At 44.2% G+C, this 13,870-nt stretch overlaps 1 protein-coding gene across 3 annotated transcripts in view; it reads left to right on the top strand.

Moving 5' to 3' along the window:
* LOC140455247 (phosphofurin acidic cluster sorting protein 2-like) overlaps nucleotides 1-13,870 on the top strand; it is a 580,263-nt gene that overhangs the window by 258,084 nt on the left and 308,309 nt on the right. For all 3 annotated transcript variants that reach the window (XR_011952804.1, XM_072549988.1, XM_072549975.1), the window contains exon 3: nucleotides 1,508-1,597. Coding sequence is in view for 2 of the 3 variants with exons in the window: in XM_072549988.1 (XP_072406089.1) it covers nucleotides 1,508-1,597 (90 nt within the window). In the remaining variant the exon portion in view is untranslated. The remainder of the gene's footprint in view (nucleotides 1-1,507; nucleotides 1,598-13,870) is intronic.

A 13,870-nucleotide genomic window follows, 5' to 3' on the forward strand; every position in this document is an offset into this window, starting at 1 on the left:
CTTGTTATATCCATGGAAGGGGCTCCATGTGAATTGATGAGGAGCGAGAGTCATCCTGAAACACATTGATTTAATTTCTGGTGCAGTTGAGCTGGTTTTGCATAGATAGAAAGTCTGAAATATGTCAGCTGCTTTCACTCTCTTTGTCATGGAATAAGTGATTCCTTTACAACTTGCCTGAAACAGTTTGCACGTCTCCAACAAATGGTTTCCTTTCGCACTCACACTGTCACCTCCACTTCGGAGGTTATAGTTATGGTATTATTATGATTGGTGCTGGGAATGATGGGTTTTGGTGAGTGTGTGGAGGGTTTAGCGTTGTCAGTCAGGTCGTAGTATGGCACTCTGAATGTACTTGAAGTTACATGTATTAATACACAAGTACTTTTCTCATGATATTACACTGTGCCTCTTACAACTCACAAAAGGTTCATTTCTCAGGGCATCTGCCTGATGTGGGAAAAAGCTGTTACACTCAGTGAATAAATAGTTAACTGTGCAATGCACTGCCGAGAAATGTGGTGGAGGAAGGTTTGATTGAGGCACTGGAGAGGACAGGGAATTATTATTTGGAGATAAATAATGTGCAGGTGACAGCCTAAGGCCCAAATGGCCTCTTTCTGCATCATAATGATTCTGATTCAGTTGGGATATTGCCCAGTTTTGGAAACCATCATCTATGAAGGATGGCATAACCTTCCAGAAGTGTTAGAAAGGAACCCAAGATGAGAAACAGTTATGTGGCAAGACTGGAGAATATGGTACTGTTTAAGGTGGGAAGAGAAAAATTTAAAAGGGACCAGAGGGGCAGCTTTTTAACACAGAGCATGGTTGACGTGTGGAATGAACTGCCAGAGGATGTTATAGGTGCAGGTACAGTTAAAACATTTAAATATGAATAAGAAAGGTTTAGAAGGATATGGGCCAGGTGTGGGCAAATGAGGTCTAAATTAATTTGAGAAACCTGGTCAGCGTGGATGGGTTGGACCAAAGGAATCTATTTCTGTGCTGTATGACTCTATGGCAATCCTTCAACCAATCAAGTTGCATGATATAAAGTTTAACAAAGACTGGCTGTTAACTGTCAATCAGCATTACTGGGTACATTTTTTATGGCAATGCCTCCACAGCAGAATCCTCTTGGTAACAAATCAGTACTTTCCTCTCTTGCAGTGTAAATGTTGGCTTTCCTCTTGTCTTTGTATTCTTGTGAACTTTCCTGATGATTGAAAGACAAAGCTTCGACAAAATGTGTCTTTTTTCAGTAATACCAAGATCTTGTCTTAGTTTGAATAGCATGTTTAGATACTGCTTTACTTTCACACTAGATTGCTCTCTCAGCATCATTATATCCTCTTTTCAGATGGGGTTCCCTTGAAAGCAATCTTACTACATTCCAAAGGAGGCGGAGAGTCTTCCAACGGCAGTGCTCTCACTGGGGTGATTTACACAGAATGCCTGACTCTATGACTCTGTAATAGCTCTTTCTCATTTTGGTGCATTGTAGGGCTCGAAGCGAATCCTAAGATCGAATGAATATCTTCTCCCCCCAGGTGGCTTGATGGAGACCGATTTAGAGCTCACCTTTTCCTTGCAGGTATCTACTGTGCACAAGATGATTTATCACTTTCTGCTTTTAAAAGACATTTTTACTTAACTCTTACATGCAAACGTACAAATTAGGAGGGAAGGTAGGTCTTTCAGCCCCTTGAGCTTATCTCAATCTTAACTAATTAATCTTATTTTGGATGAATATTCGGGATGGTCAAGCAAGGAGTTATTCAGCTATCTGCAAGCGTTTCTTTTTTCCCTGGGCTACATAGTATTTCACATTGGCTTGGAGCATGTAAATAAAGCAGTGGTCAGCAGGGTTAAGGTCTTCTCTCTGTGAATCATGTTTCAGCCAGATCATCCCACCAAGCTCCTGATTAAAAATTGCTTCATAGTGTGTTCTGAAAAGAGAGGACACCCTATATAGGAACAAAAGAGATTTTTTAAATTCTCTAGTATGACATGGATGTTCCTAGTTGCCCAAAGATTTGTAAATTAACAGCACAAAAACAGGTTAACAAATATGATCTTACAGTCATTACGGAGAATGATTACTAGGTGATCAGAACTAGGTACTAAATGTTCAGGAGTATCTGAGTTTTCTAAAAGACACAGGAAGGAAAGGGTATTTGGGGACTATTGTTGGCAAGTACAACAGCAAAAAGTGAATAAAAGTAAAATACTGCAGATGCTAGAAATTTGAAACAAGCACAGAAGATGCTGGAGAAATGGAGAAGGTCTGGCAGCATCATTGATGAGAGAAAATGTGTTAATGTTTTGAGATCACTATGATTCTCTTCTCCAGTTGCCAGACCTGCTGAGTTTCTCCAGTATTTTCTCTGCTTATAGCAAGAAACAAGAAAGGCAAATCAGAGCAGGACTTCTGCACTTAATGGTAAGAGTTTGTAAGAAGGCCTATGGAGTATTATCGTTCATTAGCAGAGGGATTGAATTCAAGAGTCGTGAAGTTATGTTGCAGCTGTACAGGACTTTGGTTAGGCCACAGTTGGAGTACTGTGTGCAGTTCTGGTCGCCTCACTTTAGGAAAGATGTGGAAGCTTTGGAGAGGGTGCAGAGAAGATTTACCAGGATGTTGCCTGGAATGGAGAGTAGGTCGTACGAGGATAGGTTGAGAGTTCTCGGCCTTTTCTCGTTGGAACGGAGAAGGATGAGGGGTGACTTGATAGAGGTTTATAAGATGATCAGGGGAATAGATAGAGTAGACAGTCAGAAACTTTTTCCCCGGGTACAACAGAGTGTTACAAGGGGACATAAATTTAAGGTGAAGGGTGGAAGGTATAGGGGAGATGTCAGGGGTGGGTTCTTTACCCAAAGAGTGGTGGGGGCATGGAATGCGCTGCCCGTGGGAGTGGTAGAGTCAGAATCGTTGGTGACCTTTAAGCGGCATTTGGATAGGTACATAGATGGGTGCTTAATCTAGGTTAGAAGTTCGGCACAACATCGTGGGCCGAAGGGCCTGTTCTGTGCTGTATTGTTCTATGTTCTATGTTCTATGTCCCAGGGAGTATTGCTGAACAAAGAGACCTTGGAGTGCAGCTTCACAGTACTTTGAAAGTGAGGTCGCAGGTAGATAGGATAGTGAAGAAGGTGTTTGGAATGCTTTCCTTTATTGGTCAGAGTATTGAGTACAGGAGTTAGGGAGATCATGTTGCGGCTGTACAGGAGATTGGTTCGGCCACTTTTGGAATATTGTGTACAATTCTGGTCTCCCTCCTATAGAAACGATATTGTGAAATTTGAAAGGGTTCAGAAAAGATTTACAAGGATGTTGCCAGGGTTGGAGGGAGAGGCTGAACAGACTGGGGCTGTTTTCCTTGGAGCGTCGGAGTCTGAGGGGTGACCTAATAGAGTTTTATAAAATCATGATGGCCATTGATAGAGTAAATAGACAAGGTGTTTTCCCTGGGAGAGGAGAGTCCAGAACGAGAGGGCATAGGTTTAGGATGAGAGGGGAAACATTTAAAAGAGACCTAAGGGGCAACCTTTTCACGCAGAGGGTGGTGCATGTATGGAATGAGCTGCCAGAGGAAGTGGTGGAGGCTGGTACCATTACAACATTTAAAAGGCATCTGGATGGATATATTAATAGGAAGGGTTTCGAGGGATATGGGCTAGGTGCTAGTAACTGTGACTAGATTAGTTGAGGATATCTGGTTGGCGTGGACGAGTTAGGCCGAACGGTCTGTTTCCATGCTGTACATCTCTATGACTCCAATGTAGAACCCATATGAGTAGAGTTAAGAAATAAATTATGTATTTGGGACTGTTTCCAAGAGCTATATGACGTGGATTCAACCAGAGATTTTTATTTTTTTAAATTCATGTTATTTATGTCACTGGGTGAGCCAGCATTTATTGCCCATCCCTAGTTGCTCCTCGATAGTGTGGGGGTGAGCTGCCTTCTTGAACCACTGCAGTCCCATGTGCTTTAGGTAAATCCACAATGCCACTAGGGAGGCAATTCCAGGAGTTGACCCCGTGACGCTGAAGGAACAGTGGTATATTTTCAAGTCAGGATGGTGAGTGGCTTGGAAGGGAACTTCCAGGGGGTTGTATTCCCATTGGATCTGCTGCCCTTGTCTTCGAGATGGAAGTTTAGATTAGATTAGATTACATTACAGCGTGGAAACAGGCCCTTCGGCCCAACAAGTCCACACCGACCCGCCGAAGCACAACCCACCCATACCCCTACACTTACCCCTTACCTAACACTACGGGCAATTTAGCATGGCCAATTCACCTGACCTGCACATCTTTGGACTGTGGGAGGAAACCGGAGCACCAGGAGGAAACCCACGCAGACACAGGGAGAACGTGCAAACTCCACACAGACAGTTGCCTGAGGCAGGAAATGAACCTGGGTCTCTGGCGCTGTGAGGCAGCAGTGCTAACCACTGTGCCGCCATGCCGCCCTCAAGTTGTTGCGGGTTTGGAAGGTGCTGTCTGAGGGTTTGATTATTTTGTATTATTGGAATACGATAAGCATGTGAAAACAAACAGAAAGTATTTATTCAACTCTTATGCCATTTCCTGGATCCACATTATTATTTCCCCATGCTAGTTTGAATCTGATTATGCATAATGAGGTAGAATTAATAAATTTTATCAAAACATGGAGGAACGTAACATAAAACATAGAACATTCCAGCGCAGTACAGGCCCTTCGGCCCTCAATGTTGTACTGACCTGTGAAACCAATCTGAAGCCCATCTAACCTACACTATTCCATTCTCATCCATATGGTAAAAACAATGACTGCAGATGCTGGAAACCAGATTCTGGATTAGTGGTGCTGGAATATGTCTATCCAATGATCATTTAGCTGACCTGAAAGTTGGCGAGTCAACTTCTGTTACAGGCAGTGTGTTTCACACCCCTACTACTCTCTGAGTAAAGAAACTACCTCTGACATCTATCCTATATCTATCACCCCTCAATTTAAAGCTATGCCACCTTGAACTAGCCATCACCATCCGAAGAAAAAGGCTCTCACTGTCCACCCTGTCTAACCCTCTGATTATCTTATGTCTCAGTTAAGTCACTTCTCAACCTTCTTCTCTCTAACAAAACCAGCCTCAAGGCCCTCAGCCTTTCCTCATAAGACCTTCCCTTCATACCAGGTAACATCCCAGTAAATCTCTTCTGAACCCTTTCCAAAGCTTCCACATCTTTTTGATAATGTGGTGACCAGAACTGCATGCAATACTCTCAAGTGCTGCTGCACCTGAGTTTTGTACAGCTGCAGCATGACCTCATGACTCTGAAACTCAATCCAATCTACTGATAAAAGCCTTCTGAACAGCCCTATCAACTTGCATGGCAACTTTGAGGGATCTATGTACATGGACACTGAGATCTCTCTGCTCAACTACACTACCAAGAATCTTACAATGTTCCCAGTACTCTGCATTCCTGTTGCTCCTTCCAAGTGAATCACCTCATACTTTTCTGCACTAAACTCCATTTGCCATCTCTCAGCCAGCTCTGCAGCTTATCTATGTTCCTCTGTAACCTACAACATCTTTTGGCACCATCCACAACTGTACCGACCTTCATGTCATCCGCAAATTTACTAACCCATCCTTTTACACCCTCATCCAGATCGTTTATGAAAATAACAAACAGCAGTGGACCCAAAACTAATCATTGCGGTACACTACTAGGATGAACATTTCCCATCAACCACCACCCTCTGACTTCTTTCAGCTATCCAATTTCTGATCCGAACCGCTAAATCACTCTCAATCCCACACCTCTGTATTTTGTACAATAGCCTACCACGGGGAGCCTTATAAAATACCTTACACCACATCAACGGCTTTACCTTCATCCATCTGTTTGGTCACCTTCTCAAAGAATTCACTAAGGTTTGTGAGGCACGACCTACCCTTCACAAAACTATGTTGACTATCCCTAACCAACTTATTCCTTTTGAGATGATTATAAATCCTATCTCTTATAAACTTTTCCAACACTTTACCCAAAACTGAAGTAAGGCTCGCTGGGCCTATAATTACCAGGGTTGTCTCTATTCCCCTTCTTGAACAAGGGAACAACATTTGCTATCCTCCTGTCTTTTGATATATTCAAGACAATGACGACATAAGAGAGAATCCCAGAGAATTCAAGATAAGTCCCATCCGACCCAGGGGACTTGAATACTGATGAAAAATATTCATTTAGCACTTCCCTTATCTACTCTGACTCCATGCACAACTTCCCACTACTATCCTTGATTAGTCTTAACCTTACTCTGGTCATTCTTTTATCTCTTATATACCTTTAGAAAGTTTTAGGGTTTTCCCTGATCCTGTCCTCCAACAACTTCTCATGTCTCCTCCTTGCTTGTCTTAGCTCTCTCTTTAGGTCTTTCCTAGCTACCTTGTAAATCTCAATTGCTCTAACTGAGCCTTCACATCTCATTCTAACATAAGCCTTCCTCTTCCTCTTGACAAGAGCTTCAACTTCTTTAGTAAACCATGGCTTCCTCTCTCAACAACTACCTTCCTGCCTGGTACGTATATACTCATCAAGGACCCACAGTAGCTGTTCCTTGAATAAGCTCCACATTTCAAGACTGTCAATCCCCTGCAGTTTACTTCCCCATCCTATGCTTCCTAAATCTTGCCTAATCGCATCAAAATTGCCTTTCCCCCAGTTATACCTCTTTCCTTGCAGTATATACCTATCCCTTGCCCATTGCTATTGTATACATAACCAAATTATGGTCACTATTGCCAAAGTGCTCACCTACCCCCAAACCTAACACCTGTCTGGGTTCATTCCCCAGTACCAAATCCAATATGACATTATCCCTTGCTGGCCTGTCTACATACTGTGTCAGAAAATCCTCCTGCACACATTGAACAAAAACTGATCCATCTAAACTACTTGAACTATTGTATTCCCAGATAATACTGGGGAAGTTAAAGTCCCCCATAACAACTATCGAGAATCATCTTTGCTGTCCTTTCCTCTACCTCTCTGGAACAATTCGGAGGCTTATAGAAAACTCCCAACAGGGTGACCTCTCCTTTCCTGTTTCTAACCTCAACCCAAATTACCTCAGTCGATGAGTCCTCAAACATTATCTCAACTGCTGTAATACTATCCTTGATGAACAATGCCACATCACCCCCTCTCTTGCCATCATCTCTGTTCTTACTGAAGCATCTAAATCCCAGAATCTGCATCAACCATTCCTGACCCTCCTCCAGCCATGTCTCTGAATTGGCCACAACATCAAAATCCCAAGTACCAACCCATGCTGCAAGTTCACCCACATTATTCTGGATGCTCCTGGCATTGAAGTACACCCATTTCAAACCAACATCTCGATTGCCGGTGCCGTCTTGAGGCCTTGTCAACCTATCCCTGACTTCACTACCCTCAACCTCCTGTACACTGGAACTACAATTCAGGTTCCCATCCACATAATGCATTAGTTTAAACACCCCTCAAAGAGCATTAGCAAATTTCTCCCCCAGGATATTGGTACCCCTCTGGTTCAGGTGTAGACCATCCTGTTTGTAGAGGTCCCACCTTCCCCAGAAAGAGCTCCAATTATCCAAGAATCCAAATCTCTCCCTCCTGCACCATCCCTTCAGCCACGTGTTTAGATCCACTCTCTCTGTTCCTTGCTTCACTAACACGTGGCACGGGCAACAAACCAGAGATTCCTGATGAAGGGCTTTTGCCTGAAATGTCGCTTTTCCTGCTCCTCAGATGCTTCCTGACCTGCTGTGCTTTTCCAGCACCACACTCTTGACTCTGTAGTATTCACTTTCGCCTAACAAACCAGAGATAACAACTCTGTTTGTTCTAGTTCTAAGCTTCCACCCTAGCTCCCTGAATTTCTGCCTTAGATATCCACCTTTCTTCCAACCTATGTCGTTGTTGCCTCTGTGGACCACGGATTGGGGCTACTACCCCTCTCCCTCAAGGATCCCGAAAACACGAACATCACAAACCCTGGCACCTGGGAACAACACACCAACCGTGAGTCTCTCTTGTCCCCACAAAACCTCCTATCTGTCCCCCTGACTATGGAGTTCCCAATGACTAAAGCTCTGTTCCTCTTCCCCCTTTTCCTCTGAGCAGCAGGGTCAGACTCTGTGCCAGAGACCTGTACGCCATGGCTTACCCCTGGGAAGTCATCACCCCCAACAATATCCAAAACAGTATACTTGTTGTTGAGGGGAATGGCCACAGGAGATAACTGCAATGCCTACCGGTTCCCTTTCCTACCCCTGACAGTAACCCATCTACCTTCTTCACGTGGCTGTGGAGTAACTACCTTCCTGTAACTCCTCTCAATAACCCCCTCCACCTCATGAATGATCTGAAGTTCATCCAGCTCCAACACCAGTTCCCCAATATGGTTCTTGAGGAGCTGGAGTTATAGAGTCATAGAGATGTACAGCATGGAAACAGGCCCTTCGGTCCAACTCTTCCATGCTGACTAGATACCCCAACTCAATCTCATCCCACCTGCCAGCACCTGGCCCAAATCCCTTCAAACCCTTCCTATTCATTTACCCATCCAGGCGCCTTTAAATGTTGCAATTGTACCAGCCTCCACCACTTCCTCTGGCAGCTCATTCCATACATGCACCACCATCTGCGTGGAAAAGTTGCCCCTTAGGTCTCTTTTATATCTTTCCCCTCTCACCTTAAACCTGTGCCCTCTAGTTCTGGACTCCCCTACCCCAGGGAAAAGACTTTGTCTATTTATCCTATCCATGCCCCTCCATGATTTTATAAACCTCTATAAGGTCACCCCTCAGCCTCCGACGCTCCAGGGAAAACAGCCCCAGCCTTTTCAACCTCTCCCAATAGCTCAAATCCTCCAACCCTGGCAACATCCTTGTAAATCTTTTCTGAACCCTTTCAAGTTTCACAACATCTTTCTGATAGGAAGGAGACCAGAATTGCATGCAATATTCCAACAGTGGCCTAACCAATGTCCTGTACAGCTGCAACATGACCACCCAACTCCTATACTCAATACTCTGACCAATAAAGGAAAGCATACCAAACACCTTCTTCACTATCCTATCTACCTGCGACTCCACTTTCAAGTAGCTATGAACCTGCACTGCAAGGTCTCTTTGTTCAGCGACACTCCCTAGGTCCTTACCATTAAATGTATAAGTCCTGCTCTGATTTTCTTTCCCAAAATGCAGCATCTTGCATTTATCTGAATTAAACTCCATCTGCCTGTCCTCAGCTCATTGGCCCATCTGATCAAGATCCTATTGTACTCTGAGGTAACCCTCTTCGCTGTCTACTACACCTCCAATTTTGGTGTCATCTGCAAACTTACTAATGATACCTCTTACGCTCACATCCAAATCATTTATTTAAATGGCGAAAAGTAGAGGACCCAGCACCGATCCTTGTGGCACTCCACTGGTCACAGGCCTCCAGTCTGAAAAACAACCCTTCACCACCACCCTCTGTCTTCTACCTTTGAGCCAGTTCTGTATCCAAATGGTTAGTTTGGAGGACGCCTGGAGGAAGAGCGCTTCATCTTCCGCCTAGGAACCCTCCAACCACACGGGATGAATGTAGATTTCTCCAGCTTCCTCATCTCCCCTCCCCCCACCTTATCTCAGTCCCAACCCCCGGATTCAGCACCGCCCTCTTGACCTGCAATCTTCTTCCCGACCTCTCCGCCCCCACCCCCTCTCCGTCCTATCACCCTCACCCTCACCTCCTTCCACCTATCGTATTCCCAGCGGCCGTCCCCCAAATTCCCTCCCCCCTGCCTTTTATCTCAGCCTGCTTGGCACATCAGCCTCATTCCCGAAGAAGGGCTGATGCTCGAAAAGTCGGTTCTCCTGCTCCTTGGATGCTGCCTGGCCTGCTGTGTTTTTCCAGCACCACACTTTTCAACTTTGATTAGAGATAGTCAGGATGGCTTTGTGAGCGGCAGGTCCTGCCTCACAAACCTTATCGAATTCTTTGAGGATGTGACAAAACACATTGATGAAGGTAGAGCAGTCGGTGTGGTGTCTATGGATTTTAGCAAGGTGTTTGATAAGGTTCCCCATGGTAGGCACATTCAGAAAGTAAGGAGTCATGGGATACAGGGAAATCTGGCTGTCTGGATACAGAATTGGCTGGCCCATAGAAGACAGAGGGTGATAGTAGATGTTCTCGGTTGCAACAGGACATTGACAGGATGCAGAACTGGGCTGAAAAGTGGCAGATGGAGTTCAGCCTAGAAAAGTGTGAAGTGATTCATTTTGGAAGGTCGAATTTGAATGCAGAATACATTATAAGGCAGGATTCTTGGCAGTGTGGAGGAACAGAGGAATCTTGGGGTCCATGTCCATAGATTCCTCGAGATTGTTACCCATGTTGATAGAATTGTTAAGAAGGCGTTTGGTGTGTTGGTTTTCATTACCAGGGGATTGAGTTTAAGAGCCACTAGGTTATGCTGCAGCTGTATGGAGTTGCACCATAGAGTTAGACCATGCTTGGAATATTGTGTTCAGTTTTGTTCTCCTCGTTATAGGAAAGATGTGGAATCCTTCGAGAGGGTGCAGATGAGATTTACCAGGATGCTGCCTGGACTGGAGGGCATGTCTTATGAAGAAAGGTTGAGGGAGCTAGGGCTTTTCACAGTGTAGCAAAGAAGGATGAGAGGTGACTTGATAGAGGTGTACAAGATGATGAGAGGCATAGATAGAGTGGATAACCAGAGACGTTTTCCCAGGGCGGAAATGGCTGTCACGAGGGGAATAAATTTAAGGTGATTGGAGGAAGGTTTAGGGGAGATGTCAGAAGTAGGTTCTTTACACAGAGAGTGGTGGGTGTGTGGAATTACTGCCAGCAGTGGTTGTAGAGTCAGAGACATTTGGGACATTTAAGTGACTCTTGGATAGGCGCGTGGATGATAGTACAATGAACTGTATATAGGTTTGATCTTAGAGTTTGGTAAAAGATTGGCAGAACATCGAGGGCCAAAGGGCCAGTACTGTGCTGTACTATTCTATATTAAAGGAAGTAACTAGAGAGATAGTGGATGCACTGGGAGTAATATTCCAGGAATCCTTAGAATCTGGAAAAGTCCCAGAGAATTAAAAAACTGCCAATGTAACACCTTTATTTTGAAAATGAAGACAGAAAACAGGTAACTATAGGTTTGCTTACTGTCTGTTAATTTGAAGATGTGAGGATCTAATATAATAGATGTAATGACAAGGCATTTCAAAATATATAATATGATCTAGGGGAGTCAACTTGGGTTCATGACAGGGAAATCCTGCCTGACAAATGTACTAGAATTCTTTGAGGAGATAACAAGCAGAACAGATAAAGGGGAAGCATTGGATGTGATGTACATGGATTTTCAGAAGGTATTTGCTAAGGTACCACCCATTTGGCTTATAAGAGCCCAAGGAATTGGATGTAGTATATTTATGTAGATAGAGGTTTCACCAGCTAATAAAAGACAGATGATTGGGATAAGGATATTTTCAGAAAGGCATGTAGTGAGGATGACATTAAAAGTCTGCACAGGGATATAGGCAGGTTAAACAAGTCATAAAAATCTTGGCAGATGGAATATAATGTGAAGAATTGTGAGGTTGTGCACTTTGGCAGGAAGAATAGATGAGCTAAATATTATTTAAAACAGAAAGCTACAGAAGAGTATTTGAGAGTCCTTGTACATGTTTTAAAAATCTAGTCCCCAAGTTCAGCAGCTAATAAGGAAGACAAATGGACTTTTTATCTTCATTTCAAACAGAATGGTGTATAAAAGTAAGGAGGCTTTGCTAAAAGCTGTGCAAGGAATGAGTCAGTAGACCTCAGCTGGAAGAAAGTGATGTCTGCAGATGCTGGAGATCAGAGTCGAAGAGTGTAGTGCTGGAAAAGCACAGCTGGTCAGGCAGCATCTGAGGACCAGGAGAATCAATGTTTCAAGCATAAGCTCTTCCTGATGTAGATCTTAGACCTCAGCTGGGATACTGTGAACAGTTTTAGGCCACTTCTATAAAGAAAGATATACTGACATTGGGGGGCAGTCCAGAGAAGGTTCAGTCAACTGATCCTGGGTCTGGGTGGGGGACTGCCTTACGAGGAGCAGTTGAGCAGGTTGGGCCTGTACTCATTGGAGTTCAGAAGAATGAGAGGCAACCTTATTGAAACATTCAGGATACTTAGGGGATTTGATGGGTCGATGCAGAGATGTTGTTTCCCCTTGTGGGAAGAGTCCAGGACCAGACGACATCATCTCAGAATAAGGGATCACATGGAGGACACATGAAGAGGAATTTCTTCTCTGAGAAGATAGTGAATCAAAAGAATTCTTTACCACAGAGACTGGAACATTAGTATATTCAAGGCTGAGATAGAATCAGTTCCAGAATTAAGGGTTATGCTGAAGAGGCTGGAAAGTGGAGTGAGGGCTATTAGATCAGCAATAACCTTTTTGAATGATGGAGTAGACTTGATGGGCTGAATGGCCTGTTTCTACTTGTAATGTTATGGTCTTATTCTGTGACTCTAAGCTGATCTGAAAGTCAAGTACCTGTAATTGGCTGTGTTGTCCTGTGGACACAGAGGGCTGCTGCTCCCTATGATGATGTGAGGAGCTGGTGTTGGACTGGGATGGACCAAGTTAAAAGTCACACAACGCCAGGTATTTGTGTGTGGAGTCTGAGGAGGTAGGGGAAGCCCTAAATGAATTTTTTTGCTTCTGTCTTCACAAAAGAAACAAACTTTGTAGTGAATGAAACCTTTGAAGAGCAGGAGTGCATGCTGGAATGGATAGAGATAGAGGAAGCTGACGTGCTGAAAATTTTGTCAAACATTAAGATTGACAAGTTGCCAGGCCCGGACCAGATTTGTCCTCGGCTGCTTTGGGAAACGAAAAATGCAATTGCTTCGCCAGTTGCGAAGATCTTTTCATCCTCGCTCTCCACTGGAGGAGAGAGGCAAATGTAATTCCTCTCTTCAAGAAAGGAAATAGGGAAATCCCCTGCAATTACAAACCAGTAAGTCTCACGTCTGTCGTCTACAAGGTGTTAGAAAGGATTCTGAGGGATAGGATTTATGACCATCTGGAAGAGCATGGCTTGATTAAATGCAGTCAACACGGCTTTGTGAGGGGCAGGTCATGCCTCACAAACCTTATCGAGTTCTTTGAGGATGTGACTAGAAAGGTTGATGAGGGTCAAGCTTTGGATGTGGTGTATATGGACTTCAGCAAGGCATTTGATAAGGTTCCCCATGGTAGGCTCATTCAGAAGGTCAGGAGGAATGGGATACAGGGGAACTTAGCTGTCTGGATTCAGAATTGGCTGGCTAACAGAAGACAGCGAGTGGTAGTAGAAGGAAAATAGTCTGCCTGGAAGTCTGTGGTGAGTGGTGTTCCACAGGGCTCTGTCCTTGGGCCTCTACTGTTTGTAATTTTTATTAATGACTTGGATAAGGGGATTGAAGGATGGGTCAGCAAGTTTGCAGATGACACAAAGGTTGGAGGTGTCGTTGACAGTATAGAGGGCTGTTGTAGGCTGCAGCGGGACATTGGCAGGATGCAGAGATGGGCTGAGAGGTGGCAGATGGAGTTCAACCTGGATAAATGCGAGGTGATGCATTTTGGAAGGTCGAATTTGAAAGCTGAGTACAGGATTATGGATAGGATTCTTGGCGGTGTGGAGGAACAGTGGGATCTTGGTGTGCAGGTATGTAGATCCCTTAAAATGGCCATCCAAGTGGACAGGGTTGTTAAGAAAGCATATGGTGTTTTGGCTTTAATTAACAGGGGGATCGAGTTTAAGAGTCG

This window comes from Chiloscyllium punctatum, chromosome 3 (assembly GCF_047496795.1).
Source record: "Chiloscyllium punctatum isolate Juve2018m chromosome 3, sChiPun1.3, whole genome shotgun sequence".
Taxonomy (NCBI): Eukaryota; Metazoa; Chordata; class Chondrichthyes; order Orectolobiformes; family Hemiscylliidae; genus Chiloscyllium; species Chiloscyllium punctatum.